Source organism: Pezoporus flaviventris, unplaced genomic scaffold (assembly GCF_033815535.1).
Source record: "Pezoporus flaviventris isolate CSIRO_AGI_PZ_B2104156 unplaced genomic scaffold, CSIRO_AGI_Pfla_v1 ptg000213l, whole genome shotgun sequence".
Taxonomy (NCBI): domain Eukaryota; kingdom Metazoa; phylum Chordata; class Aves; order Psittaciformes; family Psittacidae; genus Pezoporus; species Pezoporus flaviventris.
The window spans coordinates 3,757,539-3,774,582 of NW_026892761.1; the positions used below are offsets into that span (position 1 = coordinate 3,757,539).

Genomic DNA, 17,044 nt, shown 5'->3' on the forward strand with positions numbered 1-17,044 from the left:
TCCTGCTTACATACTTCCTGCATTCCAAATCCACAAAATGTTTAGATACAATCTCATTTCATTACAACCAAAACAAACATTCTTTACTAGATGTCTTTCATTTTTTTCTTTAAATGATGATGTTTCCATACATCTTCTGTCTACACTGGCTTTCCAGTTCAGTGTATTTGTGTCTGGGTTCTTTATAATGCCACTAAGATTAGTAAGGTTGCTCTGAGCATTTGGCAGACTGTGAACTCGAGATGGAGTGGGGAAGATTGTTTAGTGTGTTTGTTATCTGAAGAAAACTTGCAGAAATACTTGCACATGGGTTTATTCTTTCAGTTCAAATCTACAAGAATCTGGATTTTGACACTTTTGTACCTACACTGAAAGTTTGACCAACATTTTTGTCTGTTTCATTTGGCAATTCTTATTGTTGAGTTAAAAAGTGTCTGCTCAGGAGCACACAGAACTCTCCTATCAAATAACTCCTCTATTTTAACAGAGGGTGCTGTGGGACTATTCAGTGATTTAGACAGGGCAATCCCAGGCACAGGTTGGGCAGAGAAGTGATTCAGAGCAGCCCTGTGGAGAAGGACTTGGGGGTGTTGGTCAGTGAGAAACTGAACATGAACTACTTCAGTGTGTGCTTCAGCCCAGAAACCAACTGTATCCTGGGCTGCTTGAAAAGGACCATGACCAGCAGGTTGAAGGAGGTGATCCTGCCCCTCTACTCTGCTCTCGTGAGAGAGTTCTGGTGTCCTCAGCATAAAAAAGACATGGAGCTGTTGGAGCAAGTCCAGAGGAGGCCACGAGGATGATCAGGGGACTGGAGCACCTCCTGTATGAAGATAGGCTGAGAAAGTTGGGGCTGTTCAGCCTGGAGAAGAGAAGGCTGCGTGGAGACCTCATAGCAGCCTTCCAGTATCTGAAGGGGGTCTACCAGGACGCTGGAGAGGGGCTCATCATCAGGGACTGGAGTGACAGGACAAGGGCTAATGGTTTAAAACTTGAACAGGGGAAGTTTAGATTGGATATAAGGAAGAAGTTCTTTACTGTGAGGGTGGTGAGGCACTGGAACGGGTTGCCCAAAGAAGTGGTAAATGCTCCATCCCTGGCAGTGTTCAAGACCAGGTTGGACAGGGCCTTGGGTGACACGATCTAGTGTGAGGCGTTCCTGCCCATGGGATGATCTTAAGGTCCTTTCCAACCCTAAGTATTCTATGATTCTAAAACACCTTTTGGTGGGGCAAAAAGATGATGATCTGAGAATGCCATCTCATGGTATTGACTGGAAGAAATCAAGCAAGCTTCAGTTCTTTGAGGAGTTCCAGTTTTAAGAGTGAAGAAGCCACCTCTGACCATAGCAGGCTACCAAGCATGTGTCTGGAAGCAACAGACCACTTTGTCCACTGTTTTTAAATTGCTGGGAAGCAGAGGATTAGAATCTAGAAGAGAAGCAAAGGAAGAAGAGGAACAGTGATCTGCACTGCTCAGAAAGTAAATAGTGAGGATCGGTGAAGAGAGTGTTAGGTATTGAGTGATGCTGGAAAGCTCAAGGAAGAACTAGAACAGCTCTGAATCAAAGAGTCCAGAACTGGAATACCAGTGTATTACCTTTTAGGTTGTTTGTTGAGGTATATTGTTGATAAAACATCCCTGGCAAGGGAATGCTTTGCTCACAGAGAACCACAGAGGAACTGAAGCAAACCCTGCCCAATTCGCCTCTCATTAAGAAGGATTTCAAATATATTCTAACAAATCCTGACTGTAAAAATGTGCAAATTGAATTTCCAGTAATGGGCCCCATCAGTAGGCACATTGTCTTGACATATTCTGTCTGAGTATCACTTGGAAATAGTGATTCAATATTGCAAAAGTTAGTCTCTTGCTGAGAGGGAAAAACATGTTCAGTTTGCCCAGTCAGTTCTAGTAACTTGCTAAATTCAAATTAATGTGAAATTGCTGAAGCTCCTTGTAGTGACCAGAAGGACACTAATCTTCCAATATTTTGTTTCCCCCATGATTCATATGGACTTGCACAAGAAATCTCTCAGAAGCTCACAGAGCTTCTGGTCACCTTCACAGCCATCATTCTGCATGTTTGCTAGTCATCTCCATTCAGAAGATATGCTTAAAGAACTGCTAGCTGCTGGGCTGCGTAGTTGGAAACTTCCATCTTCTTACACAAGTGCTCCTTGTTCTTAATACAGTTCTCTAGCTCTTCCCCCACAGATGACTCTGGATATTGATACTTCCTATTTTGGCCAGCAGTACCAAGCACGAGAGTTAAATTAAGAGCAGTTGGGAAGGAAAAAAGTATCCCACAGTGCCTTCAGACTGTAAAGCCTTGAAGACCTTTAAACAATAATCCTTTATCCCACAGTGTATTCTCTGGGCATCTTCTTTTGGGTGCAGGATGTTGAGCTGCATGGCCTTTGGTATGCCCCAGTACAGCCATACTTAAGGAACTCCCATGTGAACTGCATGTAGCATGTGTTGGTGACAGTCTTCTAACTGGCTCATAAAACCGAGACATTGCCAAGGCGGTTGTGTGCTCAGGTAACTTTGCTTTTTGAAAATCAAGCTCTTAAGTAGTCTCTAACAGATATTTTCTATGTATTTCTCAATCAGTAACCAGGTATTGTTAAATACCTTGCTTTTAGAACGAGGCTATCCTGTAAGCTGACACATAATATATTTATTCCATCATACCTCACTATAATTAAATATATTTGATGAAAAGAAGAGTTTCTTGGTTTTCTGCTCCACTGCTGGAGCTCCAGTAATGTTAGGCAGCTACAAACACTTAAATAGGTGGGTGGTTTTGCCACAGTTCCATAGCAGCACTGTGTTAGGTGTTCTGTCTGCAACACTGAATTGCAGTCAAAGCGTTGGTGCTTCTGTAGCTGTCAGAGATAGTCTAGTACACATCAGGGTAGACACTGTCCTTAAGTGGAAACAGGAGAGTAGGTAGGTGTGATTATCATCAACTACATAGGGACTGCACAGTTGCTTTCCAAATCTACTGCTCATCTATCTTTCAATGCCAAGATTAAGCCACTTTCCTGGAGCACAGCACACTTAATTTCCAGTATTAATCCCTGACTGCTGGAGGCATTAGATTTCTTCAGGGATTCACCTAAGGATAGCTGAAGTAACCAGGGTGATTTTAAGACCAATAAGCAGTATTTTGAGGTTCCAAGGAGAAGACAGCAAAGTCCACAAACTGCAAAGAGGCACTGAAGTTTATTTATCTCCACGCGCACATCGGTAATTAGACTGCATTTGCCCCTAAATTCAAAGTAAAACACTTAAACCAGGGGTATTTTTCCTGTGGATTGTCAAACACTTGTATTGCAGATGCATAGGAAGTCTTGCTGGTTTTGCTGAACACTTGTTAGTGCAGACTGACGCCTATTTGCAGAAGAATCAGCACACAGACTTTCACATCTACCAACCAGGAGCTTCTACATAGGACTACATCTTCAACCAGGGCACCATTCCTTTGTCTCCTCCTGACACTCTGTAACTCACTGGTCAGTTAAGACTCAGAGGAGCTGTGCAGAGACAACCAAAAGCGACTCTCCTTTTCTCAAACCATCTGTAGGCTTCTCTGATACATCCCTTATCACTAATCCATCCTCCTGCCACCTCTGTCGGATGTTCTTGTACTGAATTTTAGGCTAACCATAGCAAACAAGCAGAAAGAGACTTGCATTACCACTTGAGACGGTCTCTACACCATGGTCTATATAGGTTAGCTCTCAGTGGGGAAAATAAGTATTAAATAACAATATCCTAAAGAAGCAGGTTAAAACAACTGTCAGTATTATGTTTTTCCTGTATAGCTCCTCCTAGCTTTTACTCTTTGGCACTAGAGAGAATCCGTACGTGCCTGTAGTGTTCAAGATCTTTTGTTGTAATTGCTGATGGATGAAATAGCATTCACTGTATGAGACTATTTCTACACCAGCACCAATAATTACCAGTAACCCATTATCAGAACTCTTACCCAAGTTGCTCTTTGATACTATTTGAAATGGAATGTGAGCAGTGAGCAGAGAGGAGCAGCTGGATCCTAGTCCTGAAGAATCCAGCCTGGAAAGTGACTTCCAATGTCAAACAAGAGGCAGAGAGTATGAAAAGATAAATTATTCAGTAATGGATCCTACACACTTACAATGCACAAGTTGTAATGAATCTCAGTTGCTCTTGTAATTTTGTAAAGTTGTTTACCTAATATGGTAGATACACCATATGGTGCACTAAAGAGAGCGTTAGAACAAGGACATAAAGATTTCTATGCTTTTATTTCTAGTTTTGTATGCAACTGAAAACTACACTCAAGCTGTCCTAGAACGCGAGCAGTAGAGGAACAGAGGCTGCTCTGACCCCTCCTGCTGCTGCAGCTTGACGCATGTCCTCCCTCCATTGTCCCTCCGGTGCTACAGCCCAGCGTTAGGCTGTACCCTGATGCCACAAGAGACAGACCTGCAGCCACTCCACAGCTTCAGGCTGGTTCAGCTTAAGTCAAGCTTTTTTACCCTTAATAAATAACTTGAGCAGATGATGTAGAGTCACTCTCCAGGTACTCAAGTTAGGAAATGTGTAGCTGGTTAGGGAATGGGACCAGACTTCTATTCTAGATAGCTCTTTGGTATGTTGCTTATAGAATTTACCCCCTGCTAAAACTAGCTATGTGCTCAAGTGTGGCTGGGACTCCCATGCCTGCAGCAGCATTCCTGCCTCGTAGGAAATGGGCAGCATGTCCTACAGTGATGTCTGTAACATGGCACCTACTGTGCAGCCCCGTAATTGGGCAAAAACTGGGGAAATGGAGTTCAAAGTCATGGAGAAGGAAAGGGAGTTTTCTTTCTCTCCCTTGAGTTTCAAATGATGACTGAGGAAAGCTCCAGAGTACAAAATGTTGGGGAACAAAAGATGAATATAAAACTTCTCAGAGGACTTAGGTGCTCCCTCTGAGTGATGCCACCTGGTGAAGCGACCAGTACCTTGGGAAAGGCTCAGTGTTGTCATTCTTACTCAGCAGCCAAAGTCTACTGCAGGTGAGGGGAGGAAATCAGAAACTAGAATAGTAATAGCCCTTACCATAAGCTGAATTTCCAACATTTTTTATTTAAAGGTATTTACTCACCCTCTTATTCAAGCTCTGTGTGTTAAGAACAGATACCTGCCAGTTTTTATGTTTGCAAACTTTTGGCAAAGAGCGTCTCCCTTGTAGACACATTTGCATATCTGGGTGCAAGGCAAGACAGCACAGTATTCCAGTGCTGTTCCCATCGCTCACAGGGCCAAGTATTGAGCAGAGCAATTCAGTTCATGTCACAGTACTACAAGTGAAGTGATCACCACAAATATGTAACGTGGGAAGAGTTGACACCCATGTTTGGGCAACTCTGAGGAATACTTTGACCTATTTAAAGCAATCCTTTCCCTTAGATAACTCAGAGCTCTTCACCTTTCAGCCTTCTGGCAGCTCTCAGACCAGTCAGATCTGGGCATTGTCAGCCAGGGCATGAGCAGGTGCTGAGTCAATCCCACTGCAATACATGTCCAGCCTCCAGTTCCGCCCTTTCCCAATTTGTAAAGCAAAGCTTATTTTACAATAGTGAAAGAGGAGGAGCTATTTTAAGCTTGATACCCCTTAATAGCTTACCACATAGTGCACTTTATCTTTCAGTTCATAGACTCCTAAAATCGTTCAGGTTGGAAGGGACCTTAAAGCTCATCCAGTCCCAACCCCCTGCCATGGGGCAGGGACACCTTCAGCTAGAGCAGCTTGCTCCAAGCCCCTCTGTCCAACCTGGCCTTGAACACTGCCAGGGATGGGGCAGCCACAGCTTCGCTGGGCACCCTGTGCCAGCACCTCATCACCCTCACAGGGAAGAGCTTCTGCCTAAGAGCTCATCTCAGTCTCCCCTCTGGCAGGTTAAAGCCATTCCCCTTGTCCTGTCCCTACAGGCCCTTGTCCAAAGCCCCTCTCCAGGTTTCTTGTTGGCCTCTTCAGGCACTGAAGCTGCTCTAAGATCTCCCTGGAGCCTTCTCTTCTCCAGGCTGAACCACCCCAGCTCTCACTGCGTCTTCATAACAGAGGTGCTCAAGCCCTTGGAGCATCTTTGTGGCCTCCTCCAGGCTCCCTCCCACTACTCCACATCCAGTTAATATTGTTCCAATAGTTTACTTGTGAAAACAGTGCCTGGCACAAGACAGCATTTATCCAAAGGCGGGTTGTATTTTTACGTTAACCGTATTTACTTCCTTCACGATGGTTGCACAACGAGGTCAAAGTGCGGCTCTACTGTAAGGCCGGCGCTCAGCAAGACGCGTCCACCTGCAGCCAGCGCCCGGCCCGGCCCCGCCGCACCCCGCCGGGGCTCCAAGCCCAGCCCCATGAGTAGGGCCGCGGCCGGGTGCAGCTTCTCCTGCTAGCGCAGGGCTCCCTCCGAGCGCGGCTCGGCAGGGACACGGCTCTCCCCACAAGGGTTAAGCGGCAGCGGGGGTGTAACGCGCGCTGACACCGCGCGGGGATCGTCCCCAACGAGGCAGGGCCCCCGCCTCACAGCGCCGGGCTCGGAGCTGCGAGTGGACCGTTTAAAGCGGGGATCTCCCTCTCCTCACTCTCCTCCCCTCCCTTGTTTCCCTTCCCAGCGCTGAAATCCCCGCCACCCTCCCTCCCCGGGGCTCCCCCCAGCCCCGCCGCGGCGTGCTGAGTCAGGCTGTCCAGGCCGCGGAGCGGAGCCCGCCGACACCGCGCCTGGCACACGGCGGCCGCGGCGCCCAACCGCGGCCCGGCCGCACCGAGGGCCGCTCCGGGGCAGCCCGCCTCTGCACAGCGACAGAGGGAGGGAGAGAGGGAGGGAAGGAGGCGCGGGGGCCGGCGCGCTCCTCCTCGCCCGCTGCCCCCGCCCGGGGCTGGGCGTGGGTCCCGTCCGCCCGCCCGCCCGCCCCCCGGTTCCCCCCCGCGCCTGCCGGGGATCAGTTACACGCAGCTGGCACAGGTGCGGGGCGCCCTTCAGACTCGCGGCGGCGGGGGAGACCCGGCCGCAGGGAGCAGCGGGGGAAACATGCAGCCATTTTGGGCCGAGGCAGACAAAGAGCCGCAGCCACCGAGGCCTCCCCCGCCGCTCCGCCGAGCCACGGGCCGGGGCTCGGCCTCACCCGCGGCCGCTGCGCGCCGCCCCGCGCCGCCAGCCCCCCTCAGCCGCAGCCGCGCCGCCACCGAGCCGCTGGCGCCCGACTCCTAACTCGGCGGTCGCAGCCATTTGCACGGCCTTTTATAGGCGGGCGCCGGCCAATCGGCGGCGAGCGGAATCCCTCTCCGGCCGGTGATGTGAGGCTGGGCGCTTGCGCTTGCGCAGTTGGGCGGGTTGAAGTGTGTGTGTGGGGTGGGGGGGAGGGAGGGAGGAGTGGAAGGGGAGGGGGGGGAGGAGGGAGCCGCTCACAGGAACCCTCCAAAAAAAAGATGGCGGCGGGCTCGGATCTGCTGGATGAGGTTTTCCTGAACACGGAGGTGGATGAGAAGGTGGTGAGCGACCTGGTGGGCTCCCTGGAGTCTCAGCTGGCGGCCTCCGGCCACCACCACCAGCACCACAAGGCGCAGGAGCCCCTGAGGGCCGCTGGGGGGCTGCTGGGGAACCATGTTGTGAGCGGCAGCAGTAGCAGCAGCAGCCCTAGCCCTAGCCCTGGAGGAGTAGTAGTAGGAGGCAATGCTAATGCCCAAACAGAGAGCAGCAGCAGCAGCAAGATGGGACTGAGTGCCCCAGAGATCACAAAAGCAGGTAACATGGGCAGGGGTGGGGGGCTCTAAGGGGAGAGGGGCCCTCCCCTCCCCCCACTCCCCAGCTCCGGCTGCCTCCTTCCCTCACTGCTTTCCCCCCTTTCCCCTCTCTCCTCCTTCTCGCTGTGGCAGGAGCGGGAGTGCAAAGGCTGGTATCGATCATATGGGGGAGAGCCTCCCCTCATCATGCCCCCTCGGTGTGTATCCGCGCCTCTGCTCCCTCCCCTTTATTTTCCCTCCTCGCTTCTGCTTACTAGAGGGTGTTTTATGATGTGTGGGGGGCAGCCTCCCCGCAGAACAAGCCGGCAGTGCCCGTCCGTGACTCTGCCGGTCCCCTCGGCTTTTCCTGCCCTTCTTGCTGGAGTGTAAGAGGGTTCTCTTCATCTCGGGGGCTGAGGGAGGCAGAGCCCACCCCCCTTGGTAATGGCTGTGCCTCCTATGCCGCCTGTGACTGCTCCCCTTCCCTTTCCGGGGGGGGGGGGGAAGGTTATGGGGGGGGATTCCCTCTTGATAATGCCGCCGTAGCTGTCTGTGTAAATGCTTCTTCCCCTCCCCCTTCTCTGTTGCTGAAGTGGAAGGGGGTGTTATTAATCATGACACCTATTTCCTGTAGAGGAGGAAGCGAGGGGGGATTTCAAGGGGAGGAAGTCCCTCAAAATGCTTCCCCCCCATATCTGCCTGCCTGGATATTCCTTCCCCCCCGGCCCCCTCCCTTGTTCCAGGGGCTTGGAGGGGGCATTCGACACCTCTCATTCCTCCTCTGCCCTCAAGGGGGGGTTGTCACAACACTAGGTCCCAGGAAGGGGGGGAATTGAGGCCACAACACCCCACCTTGTACAATGTCTTCTCCCACCCACTCACACACCCCCCGTAGCTACCTGGGAATATTCCCCTTCTTCGTGCTGTGAAGGCTGTAGGGGACAGTGTGAAGGCTGGGATGAGGGCTCACTACATGGGAATGGAGGGAAGCTGGTTTTCAGGGAATTAAAATTAATGTCTCCCCAGAATCGCTGCAATTCCTCCCCTCCCCCATTTATTTATTTTATTTTTATCGCTTGCTTTCTTGTTGCTGAAGTCTAAGAAGATGTTACAGACCCTCTGTTAAGATTAATCAGGCTTTCCTAGGAGGATCTCCTTAACCCTTATAACATGCTTCTCAGTGTCTGTCTGTCACTGTTCTTTTCCTCTTTCTGTCTCTGTAGGGCCAGGACCTGGACTGTGTGATTGTACTTGTGATAACAGCAAGCCTCATCAAGAGGCATGAGGATTATTCAGGACAAGAAGCTTCATCAGCTTGTCCCTTCTCAAACCAGCTTTGCTTTTTATTTCTTTATTTTTCAGTGATCTCAGGCTGTGGGAGCTTCAGGTCTGGAAGAACAAATTCAGTGATAAAGTGGAGGGGGTTTATAGTAACCTGCTTCAGGCCGTGCAGCGTTTCTTATCTTGCCAGCCTCATGTTTTCCTTTCACTTTTTCATATTTTGCTGTGGTTGAGCCTCCTGATCTAACTGACTTGATCTGTAGGTAACGTGTGGTGGGCAGAGGGGATTTGTCTTACTCATGTGCCTTCCGTCCTTTTGCTAAATGCCATGTCAGGCTCTAGACTGGGGAAGAGGTCTGAGGTGATCTTTCTTCTCCCTTCCCTTGGTTCATATCAAATCTGCTTTCCCTGTTTTGTCTTACTGTAATGTTGAAAGCAGTTATGTTCAAATTAATACTGAATCTGCCAGGCTTTGGTAGGAAGTCGGAGACTTCAAAGCCATCTTCAGTTTGTGCTCTGTCCTGTTCTCTTGGCTCTGGGCAGGCAGCATGAGAGATGGAGAAGACTTGGTGACGAGGAAGAACGTTCTGTCTTCTGGACGTCTTCTCTTGCTCGTTCTCTGTTTAACCTTGTTGTTGTTTTGCAGGAGCAGGAGGAGTGCAAGGGGGTGTTATTAACCATAACACCAGGTCCCAGACTTCAGCTCTGGATGGAGCTACCACAACGAGCACCAGCACCACCACTGCAGCAGCAGGAGCATCTGAAGTCACTGCTGCTCCAGGGACCCTCAGTCAGGGCAAATCGGTGGTTATCAGCACCATGGCAACTGCCTTGTCCACCAGGAATGGCAAGATTGGGACCACAACAGTGCAAACTTTGAATGGGAGTAATGTGGTGATGAACTCTCACCATACGGGAAGTGCTGCTTTCCCTGGGACTCCGGTGACTGCTAACCCTGCTCCTGCCCCTGCTGTTGCCCCTCTTGTTAACAATGGACCTGGATCTGTGGGGAAGGGAAATACTGTTAATGCTGTCTTGCCATCGGCTTCCAACACTGTCATCCAGACGTCTTTCCTTAACACTGCTGTGTCCTCTGCATCTTCCTCCTCGCCCACAGTTATCTCCTCGCAGCCACCACCGAGCATTGGGACTGGGACACCGACGGTAACGCTTGTGCGGCCACCGATCCATACAGCAGGACCCACAGTAGCTGCAGCTGGGGCAGCCACTCAGAATGGGAGCAATACTGTGATCAATTCAACCATCAGTGTGGGGAGTTTTCCTGCTGTTGCTACAGCCACTGTGGGATCTGGAGCTTCCCTCCAGACATCACTTGTGAACAGCCAGTCTGGTTCCACTGTGCCAGCAGCTGCCACCACACAGGTCATCAAATCTGAGTCTCCTAAAGCTATAGTCCAGGCAGTATCCCAACAGCAGACACTGGCTACTGTTGGCCAGCCCAGTACTACAGGGGGTAACATGATTATTGGGCAAACTATGCAAGCTGGGCTCTCCAATGTTGCTCCCAATCCTGGTGGGATACCTCCTGCAGCTCCTGGCACCCCCACGGGAATGGCTAAAGGCACTGCCAATACAGTGGCACAAAGTCTGCCAAGGACTCCAACAGCAACTACGAGTGGAATAAGAGCAACTTTGACTCCTACAGTTTTAGCACCTCGCTTGCCTCAGCCACCTCAGAACCCAACTAACATTCAGAATTTTCAGTTACCACCAGGTAAGCAAGAGGATTGAGGGATTTTACTTTGAAAGTGTATTTCTTGCAGGGAGGAAGGGGTCCAAATAAGATTTCTTGCTGTTCAATTGTGAGGTGTGGAAACGGATTACATTTAACAATTAGAATTGTCTGATTTTGAGTACTAGCATAGCGGGATTCCACTACCTAGTCTGTGAATTTGGGTGACCAAAAAGTCTTTCCAGTGGTAGTAATACAAGAATAATCGTGCCTAGTATCTTTGTCAGGGTGTGAGTGTAGATGAAGCTGTAAATGGCCAAAGCCTGACCATGGGATGTTATCAAAGGAAAAGTTGCTGTTTCATTTTCACGTTAAGGCATTTTGACTTTTAAGGTGGTTTTGTCAGTAGTTCATGTAACCTTCGTGTGCTTTTCGGGTCCCTCTCTGTCCCTGCATGCCCCCAGCACCACAGAGCACTCATGAATAGAGAAGCAGCAGATACAACAGGAGAAAACTGCCTTCTTTTGCTTGAAATACCTTCAAAGTCTGACTTAAAAACTCACAGAGTTGAAGCTTATAATCATCTTTTTAGTCACTCGAGTTCTGATACAAAAGGCAGTCTTCCACTGTCCTTACCTCACCCTGTTGTGTCTAGGGTTGCAGCTTTTGTAGTAGCTAGTCTCATGCTTAGTGCTGAGCATCTCTGGACAAGGAATCTAGCCCTGAACTCAGTGGGTGAGTAAAAGGCAGGATGAGAAGCCTTTCTGTTCTAAGAGCTCTTGTGTCCCTCCTTAAATATCCTAGATTTGGAGATTTAAGATCATATATTTGCTATTATTTTGAACCAGGCTTGTCATTATATCCAGATCTACTTTTAATTGAAAATACTTTTGTGAACCTGCACATAGTTTCCTGTCTTTTTTAATAGTATATAGTAATAGCTGTGTTCTTATTATTGAGTGTTTTCAGGGCAGCGTACAAAGAACAACTGGTTAAAATTCACCGAGTGAAATTAGTGGTGGTTGGATATCACTTGTTTCAATTGGTCTTAGTAAAAACACACCTATTGAAACTCCTGAGCAACCTCAAAGCAATGCACCTGTCACATGAGGTACATCACAAACCATACGGTGTTACCCTACACCATCTTTTTGTGTAATATACTATTTATGGTATGTGATGCCACCAAGTCTGATGAAGTCTGTCAAACATTCTGTGTCTCTAACTGGCATAAATATTCCTCACTTTTTTCTAGAGAAATTATTCTCTCTATGAGTAATTTGAATGACACATGTTGCTAATTTAACAAAAACCCAGCAGTAAAACTCGGACCTTAAAATCCCAGAGCTTGATTTGAAGCTTGTGAATTGACAGACTGGAAAAGTCTTATTTATTTATTTACTGCCACAGTGTATCAAAGGTTTTTTCACGTTCCAGTCTATTGCCATGTACGCCTCCATTTTCACTAATACTGCATTATAAACCTGATTATGGGAAAAATACCACTGTGGAGTCCAGTGGGACCTTTTTTCCAGGTAGCTGATGTTTTCCAAGTGCCAGAGCACACTGAAATGTGTTACTCTTAGAAGCAGTGTTGCCTGTTCTTAAGCATAATTGGACCATAAATTGCACCTTTGGAGGTCTCAGTAGATCAAAGTAAACCAGTACAGGTTCTAAACACTGGAGGGTTTTTATTTAGCACTTTTCTTGTCTGTCCCACACTTTAAAAAATATTTATAACTTCAGAAGAATAGCATGACTCTTAAGGAAATACATGTCGCTGAATGCATAGGAATTGGGAACTGGGTTTTTGCATGCTAGGGCAGACTTAATATTGGACAGGATTTTTTTAGTGGAACAGATCATATTTGTAATTGTGTTGGTTTGCATTTTTTGTACTTTGCCAAAGTAGCCAGCTTTGAAAGTGCTTTGCATAAAGCATTTCTTTCAGAACAGTTAAGAAGTGATGGATGTTGAGCTCTTAGAAACATCTCGCAGGTGCATGTGCTACTGTTGGAGGTGCTTAGCCCTTGCAACTGCTTTAATCTTTAATAGGGCCCATGTACATTCAGAGTGAAAGGAGAATGGATGGCTCTGCTTTTGAAACTCTATTTCAAATTACAGTGTCATAGGCTGGATTTTTAAAGGATGTTTGCTAGTATGAGGCTGCAACTGCAGCACTCGCGTGCTGCGCATCTGCTGCATGCATCAAATTTACATCACAAGTTTACGTTTATAAAAGTTGCTGTGTGCTAATGAGAGTTTGTGAGACTCGGGGCTTGAAATAGCCTTGGATCCTGCACTGCACATGTTGCTTTCCACACAAAGATTTACACTTAGAAAGAAAACCTCATGGAAGGTTTGACCAATAAGCAGCACATGTTTCATAGTTATTTTCTTACCCTGGATTACTGTTTCTAACTCTGCAACACAGTTACAGTTTCACATACATGGAGAGCAGAATATACAATGTCAGTAAGTGTTATTAACCAGGGGATTGAAAATTAGAAAACCTTGAAAGGTTTCAGATGGTCTCTTAAAATGCGTCTGTGGAAAACAGACTCGATCAATGCTCTTTAAAATATATTACTTCTAAAATAGTGCTTTGTATTGCATCAAAGTAATTGTGCAACAAAAAATGACCAAATCAGAGCTGTTTGAAGAGCTCATGAGCTGTAGTTATTGTGCTCTCACCTGATTCTGGCATAATGCTTCCCAAATAAACTGGAATAATCAGAGTATCTGTGCATTAAAAATGGTTTTCCGTTACTGATGTCTCTGTGGAAGACACTGTTGTGCTTACTCTTCAGGAGCCTGTGTTTGGAACTTTGTGGTCCAGTTGGACAGATCTGTGTAATGAAGGTCCAAAAGTAACCTTATTTATAGCTTCTTAGCAAAGACATGAAAATGTCGTCAGATGATTTCCTACGGGGCGGGAGCACAAGTTTCCCTTTAGACAACACTGCTTTAAAGATGCAACATCATCTGAAACTGGGACTGAAAATAAATTGTATGAAGTTCCAGCTACTTCAGGCAATAAGGTGAGATGTGCATTGTAAGAGGTAGGAAAATTGGTGAGTTTGTTAAAGCATGAAGTCAGTGTTCTGCTGTTATAGGCACTCAGGAAAGTCTGCAGAAAAGCATAACTGACAAAAAAAGCATAAAAGCATAACATGCCCTGAGATGAATCTTTTTTGCAGTGTGAGAGTTCCTGAAGTGTTTCGAGGCAGTCACTGACACATGGTAAAATCATCTTGTAAAAGGACAAACTTGTGTACTTCAGAATCACTCTTCAACATCTTATCTTCCCCAGCAATGCTATAATACAGTTTCAAAACCAGTGTCTGTGAGCTTGTACTTACTTTATCAGTACTGGCAACATAAAGGTTCAAATCTTTGCTTTCTCTTCTTGCTGATGCTTTCTGTTGTTGCTCTCTTCTGCTTTATTTTTCCATACAAGCATCTTGTCATAAGCAGGTGCCTGCTTAAGGAAGAGAGCAGACTGGAGGGAGTGCTGTAGGTGTGCAGTGCGAACAATACAGAGTAGGTAGGTCTGGGCAGTGAAACTGAAATCTAGAAACCTTCACTTCACTGTCCCCCTCTCTTCTTTTACTTTCACTGGAAGTTTCTAGCACTTACAAAGGTTTGCTAGCTTGATGCTAAAGACTTCTTTTTTTTTTTTTTTTTCTGAAGAAACAAGATTCTGTGACTCTCAGTCTGTTTAGAGATAGCAGATAGGACAGGTTGTCTGTGGAGTTTATGTATTTCTTTTACTTCTGTGATCATGACCAGTATTCTCATTAGCAGTAACGTGGTTGTGCAGCTGTAATAGAACTCCTATCGCAGATTCATTTTTGCTTCGTATCGAATAACGTAACTTCTTTATTACTTTCACAAAACTCAGTTGGATCTGCCAGTAGTTAATGCTAGAGGATGAGACTAGGCTGCATTATTACTTTTTTTCTGGAGGGCATCTCATGTGCCATTTCTGTGGTGACTACAGGATGTTCCACTCCTGGCTGTGAAACCCATGGGGATCCTCTAAAGATATTCCAGAGTTCTGAACAAGCCTAATGCAAGTGACCTCTACAGTCAGTTTAAACTTACTGTTGGTGCTTTCTAGAAGCAAAGGGTACCTGGAAGAACATTGGTGCTGTAATCCACTGGTCCAGACATGTATCTGTTTTCATGTTCAAGGTTTTGTTCATGGCCTTAGATGCTGCAGACTTCACTTGGTGTTAAATGTAAGCTTAACTTCTGTAGAAGCTGTTGATTTTTAGCTGGTGCTACCTAGCCAAGAAGGATTCTTAACTTAAGCTTTGATTATAGTGGCTTTAAGATGGGGAAACTACCTAAGCACATACTGCCTTTACAGCATGGGTTCTGGTCCTTTCCACATGAGCAGTCATACTTCTTGAAGCTGGAGTCACTGAAAGATAACATCTGCAGGAGCAGTTCAGTTTCCTTCAGTGAGGAGCTGGGGTGCAGTGTTTTTTGGGTTACTTTATACTTGAAATATGTATCCAGAAATGCCTAAAGTAACTGGGATTATAAATAGAAGAGGAAATCTACAGAGTTCTATAATGTAAGAGATACAGAAAGGGACAGAAGAAATACTATGAAGTAGTGGAATGTAGTTGTTTCTATTTCTCACTGACTAGTAAGCGAGTTCAAACATATCCTGATTATCGTTTTCCTGTATGTATCCTGTATGTGCTGCCAATATTATGCCTGTTAACTGTGTTGGCATGGCTCTATTTGATTAAAAATAATGTCTGTATTGCACAGTGATAACAGAAACTTCTTACAGGACTTATAGTATGTTTTACTTTCAAAGGATTTTACAAAACTTAATCCTTGTAACATGCCTGTGTGGTTGGTAAATAAAGTAGTATGAACTCTGCTTTAGAGCTAGGGGAAAGAGCAAGTTAGAGAAGTTCTGACTTGCCCAAGGCCATGAGGGAATGGATATTTTGCCAGGATTAGAGCTTGGGAGCCCTATACTTGGCACATAAAGTGGTATCTCTCTTTCTGAAAGATAACTGTGGATCTCCTCTGCACAGCTCTTCTGGGTGGGGGGTGGATTTCGTGTTCAAATCGTGCATCAGCAAAAGGAACATTCTGCTTTATCTGAAATCTGCTACCTCATATCTGCCATATGTCACCAGAGTGAAAGTTGTATTTGTTCTCACTGTAGCTTTCGTGACTGAGGAATCCTGCATGCTTGGCTTTGTACCCCAAAGGACTTCAGACTTGGAGATGTGCAATAGGATTTTGTTGCTCTTAAAATGAGTGTCATGAGATGTTTTGCACATCTGAGAAGAGTGTATCTTTAAGTGATGGAAATATAATAGTGATTCTGTTAAGCTATGAAAGCTATTAACTTTGGCTACATATTGTTCAGTTCTGCTATGGAAAGTACCTTTGGAAGAGCATGTATGGATTCATTTCATATGCCTATCTACATATGGTCTTCCTGGGTTTTTTGCGTATCCCTAGGCTTATGATCAAGGTTGTTGGTCAGTGACCACTGTGAGTGCTTTCTTTTGAGCCATGCTGCACTCTGCTACTCTACAAGTTATGTGGTGTTTTGATGGTCAGTGAGCTAAGTGAGTTTTCCAGCTCTGGAAATCTATGTGGGTTACTTGTAAAATGCAGCATCATGGTTTGAGGAGCACAAATTTGGTGGACTTGAATCACCTACTAAGACAGGATGCTGCAGCAAAGTTAGAAGTCTGAGGTGAAAACGCAACAGTTTGGGGCACTGGTAAGACACAGTTTATTAGGTATCACAAACTCTCCTCAAATGCAATGTCTTGGTGTAGTAAAACTCTTACTATTATTTGTCTTCTCTGTTTTGGGAAATGATATTTAACTAGAATCCTAAAAAGAGGGAATGTATACAGTTGTTCAGGAGCATAGTTGAAAATACTGATACTAATCTAACTGGGGTTTAGCAAAGCGAAGATGCTGGCTTTTGGAAAGCTTGATTTCTGGCTCTCTGTTCTGAACAAAACAGAGCGATCAAGTACTACTAGTCTGTTTAGTAAGAGCACAACATGTTAAATGGTTTTGGTGTTTTTTATGGCTATGTTCAGTTTTTCTCAGAAATACCTGAAATCACCTTTTTAACCTGAAAATGAGTTATCTTGTCAGGCTTGTTCACTGTGTATGAATCCGTATAACTCTGCTTATCCGTCTGAATCTGCTCTTTGAATTTGATGGTAAAAAGAAGGCTTTTGCCAGTTGGAAGACCGTAAGTGTTAGCAAGATTAACTTTTTTTTTATCTCAGACATATGATCTCTTG

At 46.2% G+C, this 17,044-nt stretch overlaps 1 protein-coding gene across 2 annotated transcripts in view; it reads left to right on the forward strand.

The window, feature by feature from the left end:
* Positions 1-7,413: 7,413 nt before the first annotated feature.
* The window catches only part of TAF4 (TATA-box binding protein associated factor 4), a 37,150-nt gene continuing 27,519 nt past the window's right edge, over positions 7,414-17,044 (forward strand). Inside the window, exons 1-2 of one of the 2 annotated variants that reach the window (XR_009741348.1) lie at positions 7,414-7,784; positions 9,690-10,778. Coding sequence is in view for 1 of the 2 variants with exons in the window: in XM_061441813.1 (XP_061297797.1) it covers positions 7,469-7,784; positions 9,690-10,778 (1,405 nt within the window). In the remaining variant the exon portion in view is untranslated. The remainder of the gene's footprint in view (positions 7,785-9,689; positions 10,779-17,044) is intronic. The other variant, XM_061441813.1, reaches the window with a different exon arrangement.